This window comes from Cricetulus griseus, chromosome 4 (genome assembly GCF_003668045.3).
Source record: "Cricetulus griseus strain 17A/GY chromosome 4, alternate assembly CriGri-PICRH-1.0, whole genome shotgun sequence".
Classification (NCBI taxonomy): domain Eukaryota; kingdom Metazoa; phylum Chordata; class Mammalia; order Rodentia; family Cricetidae; genus Cricetulus; species Cricetulus griseus.
The window spans coordinates 196,024,023-196,030,465 of record NC_048597.1 but is presented as its reverse complement, the minus strand read 5'-3'; the positions used below and the strand labels follow the sequence as shown (position 1 = coordinate 196,030,465).

The 6,443-nt window shown below is 46.9% G+C and overlaps 1 protein-coding gene across 1 annotated transcript; it reads right to left on the bottom strand.

The window, feature by feature from the left end:
* Positions 1–1,972: 1,972 nt before the first annotated feature.
* On the bottom strand, positions 1,973–5,296 carry Tpbg (trophoblast glycoprotein). The gene has a single exon (XM_035443829.1). It carries the CDS (start codon positions 5,262–5,264, stop codon positions 3,984–3,986), a length of 1,281 nt encoding a protein of 426 aa, XP_035299720.1. The 5' UTR covers positions 5,265–5,296; the 3' UTR covers positions 1,973–3,983.
* Between the last annotated feature and the right edge of the window lie 1,147 nt (positions 5,297–6,443).

Genomic DNA, 6,443 nt, shown 5'->3' with positions numbered 1-6,443 from the left:
AATCAGGGTGAGAGCTGGGTAGCTTAGAATCCAGGCGTCTGGAATGGCTGGCATTCATTATGCTATGGGTAAATGACAGTCATCATTTCTTCATTTGTAGAATGGAACAGTTGCCTGACCTGTCTAAGAGCCCTTCGGAGTTTGAAACACTAAGGATTCATGCATCTGTACATATATAAACCATATCGTACACAATTTTAAGTCTAGGTTTTCTTTTTAACCCATGGCAATCACCGAGCTGCTAAGATGTTCTCAGATAAAACACACAATTTAAAAGCCTGCCTTTTTAAATCCAGTCTCCAAGGACAATGCAAAGGTAATTGTGTGAGCCCTTCAAGGAGCTGTTTTCCCCATCTGAGAGGAGACTGTAGCACAGGACAGCACAGGGCTTCTTAAGCTACCCATTTCTAACACACCTCTGCTGTGCCGCTAAAACCTTCTAAGAAGAAATTATTAACAATTTTGTACGTTATCCACAAATGGAATTTCCTGCCTTTTCTCCCCAACCGGATTTAATGAAGTTTGTCTTCCTGATGCTGCTCCAAAGGCTGGACAGCTAGGGAATTTCAGAGCAAGAACACCTAGCTCTTAGCCTTGCAGATACTCATAGCATCTGTTATCGAAGTCTTTGGAGAAAAATCAAATGGAAAATGGAAATGACATGGAGGATGAACTCCAGCAAACTTGAATAGCAAAGCTTCTAACATCTTCAACAAAGTGAGCTTCTCATTAGATCCCGGGGCCAAGGGAGAAGAAGAAATTGCCCAAGGAAGAAAGTCATGGATTGGTTGCCTTCTTCTAAGCCACTTCTAAGATGGTAAAGTAAGGTGTAGGTGATTTTTATTTTAATACTGCAATGAGCTTTTATTCACATTCCCTGTCAATCATGATCTTTCATGAGAACTTACTAATTGTGAATCACCATGCATTTCCAACCCAGCCTTCTGGTTCATCTTTTAGTCTGGAACTTTTCTTTCTTAAAACCAACAAACGAAATTAACCCACCAAACGTGTTTCAAAGCCTCCCTCTGTTGCAAGAAAAATCTTAATAGATTGCCAATGACTTGCACTCAGGGCAACCAAACTGACAACAAAAATTGATGCTGAAGAGTGAATGTCACCAGAGAGCACTAATGTGGGGGCAAATAAAATCTTTGTTTCAATTAACTAGAAATGTATTAGATATTCAGATAGTTTTTCCAATTAGGAGATTAAAAGATGTGTTTCTCTTTCTTCAAAGGAAATTTGCTAAGGATAAAGGATGTCTGCTGAACACTTACCTCCTGTGATAAAGTAAAATAACAGCCAAAATTTTGTTTTAAAATGGAATGTTGTAGGTTTCTAAGAACAGTGTATAATGGTAAAGAACAGTATTTATAACAAGTGTGATTATTTTAAATAAAGTCACAATTTTTTGTTTCACATTTCCCATAATGCATATTGTATTTATATAGCACTTGTCTTCTGAGGAACTTAGAAGGCCTGTGAGCTTCTAAATATCATGTACTATGACCATACCAAAGAAGGCTCTTCTACTACATCAGCAGGTTCATGCATGAGAGGACAATGGGGGTGGGGTGGGGGGAAGAACAACTGTAAAACAGCCACCTCCAAACAGGAAATCATCTTCATTTGATCAGATTCATCACTGCTTTGGGAGTTGATAGAAAAAAAAATAAAAATAAAAACCAATGAGCCTACAGAGTTCCTGAATCTTCAATAATGCACAAATTTTAACTGTTCAATTATCAGGTGGCAAAGAAATATCCTTGTAATACAGGCTCTATCAGTACTGTACAATACACACACACACACACACACACACACACACACACACACACACACACACACAAACCTGTCATCAATATCTCATTTCTATTATTTATGAGGTATCTTTACTGTTTTTGGCAGACTAACATTTTCATTATTCTTTGAAAATAATGGCTGGCAGCCAGTTTGTAAACACCACATAAACACTTAACATGTTTAATGAAACTCTAAGTACCATAGCCTTTTACTCAGGTAATTATAGGAACAGAAATATTACCCATAAATAATGAAGACTATTTCACAAAATAAGCTATACAGAGCTGAAGGTCCTAAACCCCCATATTCTGACTAGACTATATAACCAATTCTGAATAACAAACAGATTCACATAGTTTTGAAAAATTCTGAATTCAACAGCAAGAAGTAGTCTGCAAAAGAGTTTATCACTTAAGGTACGAGCTACTCTACTTAAAAATAGCAAAGTGTAAGTTTTATTTCAAATGTAAAATCCTGTAGACATGAATCACTTAAAAGGAAAACAGGTCCTGAAGTTTACTGATGCAAGTGTCCTCCTATTTTAAGTTGGGGAATAATGGCTAAATTTAAGTTCCTTTATTTACTGACTTGGAGACAGATTAATGGAATTTACTGTTTACCGTAACTGGCCAATGCGGACAGGGGGCGGGGGATTAGAGATGTCTAGAAAAGTAAAGGACAACAAGAATATTAATGAAGAATTGCTATAATTTATATCTAAATATAGTTTTTTTCCTTATGGGGGTATATACACTTCCATCGTGCTCAGGGCTTAGCCTTTTTAAAAAAGCCCTCAAATTCTTAAAATACTGAGCATAAAAACCCAATAATTACTTATGACACTTGTTCCTAGATACAAATATTTATCTCTGGTCATTTATTTAAGCTTAAATGCAGTCATGGTAATTTTAAAAATACATTCTTTGGTCCACTTTGAATTTTTTAAAAAATATTCTCATGACTCTGACTTCTGATTTGTGACCTCTGAAAATATTTTGTGTTTTAAAATATTTTATTCTAGAATATTTTAAGATACTTCATTTTCACACATTTGTTGCCACTTCAGCTCACACTTGGCTCTAAAATTCCACGGAGCAACTTCATTCAGTTTTAATATTATTTCTGTCGTAACAACGTCATTAGTCTATACAAAGTGGCAGCTGTGAGGCGTTTACCGTAAAGAACTCTTTACTATTGCCAGCTTCACAACGCTGAACACCATTAACTTGGGGACCTTTAATAGTCTGGCCCTGTAATAATTTTAATTCTATTGAAGCCCTAAAAGAATCCACCATTTCAGCACTATCGTGTCAATGTATATAAGACACTGCTCCAGTTTGGTCTCAGGTCTGCTGACTAATGATTTCTCATCTGAACCAAGACCATTCAGTATCATTGCCTTTAATCCTCGCTTCAAAATACCAAACTTGAACACATCAGGCTTCTTTTCAGACTCTTTATTGATTTTTTTTTTAAACAATCCAGTCTGTTGGATCTCAATGCAGTTTATAAAAAAAAAAAAAAAACAAAAACAAAAAACGGAAAAACCCTTAGGTCAGTTTCCTATAAACTGCAATCAAAAAGTAATTTAGTTTGTCAAAGAAGTTATCTGAAGTTGCAATTTTTCTTTAATATGCAGAACAGTAAAATGTAAGCATGCTCTCGGATGCAGGCGCACCTGTGCACTAGGTTCTATGGAAGAGCTTGCTAAGGTCTGCAGGCAGTTTAGGGATGCAATTATTTTCTCCATAGTTTATGTAGATGAGGATGAAACTCATATTTATGAAAAAAGTATTTTTCTCAAAAAACTTGAGGCAGCTTCCGTTGAATGCTATCTGTGCTACAACTTGAACTGAATAAAGGAAGAGTCCATGTCCATGCTGGAACTTTTGGGGGAAAAAAAATCCCTCCGCAGGCATCGAGGAGTACTGAAAGGAAAAGGGTAAATAAACACTGTATGCACAGTTGTTCATGTTCTTACATTAACAGAACACACCAAGAGTTTTACATAACAAGGAAGCAAAATCCCTTCACTGCTTTCAGTCAAAGTCATTGGTGTCCATGGTGGAGGGTGGAAGTGGAGCAAGCCTAGTAAAGAAAGAACAAAAAAACAAAACAAAACATAAAAACTTGAAGTCTACACCTCATGCAGAGCTGTCCTTGACCAGTCCTGCTTCTCAGACATCCGAGTTGGAACTGAGGTTTGTTAACCTGGGGTCCGCATTGATTTCGTATCTGTAATGATACCCTTCCATGTGATCCCTGCAGGCATCTCTGATGTTATGCATCCACTTTTTAATGCCTTTACGGTTCAAATACAAAACGAGGAGGAAAATAGCGCCTATCAGAGCTAAAACAATACCTAGGAAGACATAGGAAGTCTGCAGGGATGGGGGAAGGATAGCGTCACAGTCCAGGTCAGAGCTGTTGAGGTCCAAGAGGGCACGATTCCTCATTTTTTCTGGGAATGCACAGGTGAGCCTGGCTTTATCCGGCACCACCTCTGTCTCTTTAAGCCAGGCCACCATGTCAGCCATGTAGCAGTCGCAAACCCAGGGATTGTTGTCCAGGTACACCTTGACATGAGCCAGGCCTTGCCATTCGGCCAAAGTGGAGTTGTGAAGGACCTTGAGGGCGTTGTCCTCCAAGTGGAGTTTTTCGAGGTGTGTCAGGTTGCGAAAGGATGCATAGGTCAGGCTCACCAGGGAGTTGTTCCGAAGGTCCAGGTGCTTGAGACTGGGCAGCTGGGCTAGTAAGTCCCGAGGCAGGTAAAGGAAGTGATTGCTGGCCAGCTCCAGGTGATGAAGCCCTTGCAGCGCAAGGCCTGAGCGCAGGGCAGCTGCCACCATGCCCTCGAAGGCCACCATGCCCTCGAAGCTTCCATTCTGCCGCTGATCCTCAGGGGGCACGATGTGGTTCAGGATCAGCTCCACCAGGGAGCTGGGGGCCGAGACGCTGGCGTTGCTGCCCGCAAAGGCGAAGGCGCTGAGGTTGGTGAGAGGGTTGTGGCTGAGGTCGAGGTGGCGCAGGCCCGGCAGATGGTCGAAGGCACCCGCACACACCTCCTTCAGGTGGTTGCCACTTAGGTTGAGCGTTTCCAGGTCCACCAGAGGCGGCCGCCGGGCGAAAGCGCCAGCCGGGAGGACCGTCATCTGGTTGCCGGTGAGGAAGAGGTTGCGAACATAAGAAGGCAGATCCCCGGGCACCTCCATCAGGTTGCGGTTAACGCATTTGACTGTACGCGCCGCCTCGGAGCACTCGCACGCCGCGGGGCATCGCTCGGCTGGTGGAGGCTGCACAGACCCCGAGGCCAGGAAGGCCACCGGGGAGGTGGAAGACGAGGGTACCGAAGAGCTGGGAGCCGAGGCGGAGACCCAACCCAGCAGCACCAGTGCCAGCCGTGCCAGCCGCAGCCGCCCGTCCCCGGCGGCCGGGCCCCGGGAGCCCGCCCCAGGCATCGCGGCTCGCAGCTCTCCGGAGCTGGGACGGCGCCCGCTCCGAAGGCTCGACCGGCTGGGCCCAGCGGACGCGAGCCGCCGCAAGCGTCGGCTGCAAACTTTCCTCGCGTGGGAGTCAAGGGGGTGGGGGACACACCAAAGCTGGAACTTGGCTTACCCCGCGCCACCGGGCGTTCCCCTCCCGGAGCGGCTCCCCGCCCTTCCCTCCAGCGAGTACGCACGGCCGGTAGCGACTCGGGCCTCAGCGCTCCTCCTCCCGTCGCCGCTGGGGTGGCACCTCCTCGACTCTTTTGTTGGCGCCTTTCGCAAGGCAGGAGAGGATGAGCGACCTGGGACAAGCGGGAGAGAAGTGTGAGGACAGCCGCAGCGCCCCGAGTACGAGCCAAGTTGTCCCCACATTCCCCACCCGGCCCCAGCCTCCGCGTGCGCCCTTCCCCACCGTAGGACGCGATCCCCACTCCCGGGCACTAAGCCTGCCTCTTCCGGGCTCACATCTGTACCAGAGCCACCTCCCGCCTTGCTCCTGCCGGGATCGCACTCTTCTCTCGCCTAGAACTTTTCGCAGAGCCCTCTGGGCCCTACGAGCAAAGTTCTCCGGTCCCCAGCTCCCCGCTCCTACCGCCCCCGCCGACCACCTGCCTTCCGGGGTCCCCGCCCCCGCCGCTCCTCCCCGCCCAGGTTGGGATGAGAGCGAAGTTTCTGGTTACGCGACTCTTTCCATCTCTTTTCGTACCTTCTTGGATTAGTGGGGAAAGGAGTGCGGAGCCATACAGCTGTCGCCCACTCCCAACTCCCCAGTTCGTTGGCCCTCCAGCCCCTCAGATCCCAAGGGATTTCAGACGTCTCCAGAAAGGGGGAGGGAACCCGCCACAAAGCGGCCGTGGGACCGTGGGCGGGTTGGCAGCCAGGACCCCCAGCTCCTCCCACTCCCCAGTGTGCAAAGAAGCCCCGGTCCCGCCCCCAGGATCCTGCCCTGGCCGCTGGGTCCCCGCCGCTCACCTCCGCGCCCGGCGCCTCTGAAGCCAACTCCGAGTCCCCGCGCCTCCCGGTCTCCCGCTGCGGGCGCCGACACTCCTTGCACCCTAGCCCCTAGCCCAACCTCCACGACTGGGAAAAACCAAGCCGGGGGGCGGGGGAGGGCCGGGGCTGCTGGACAGATTGCGATCGCGCAGCCCACCT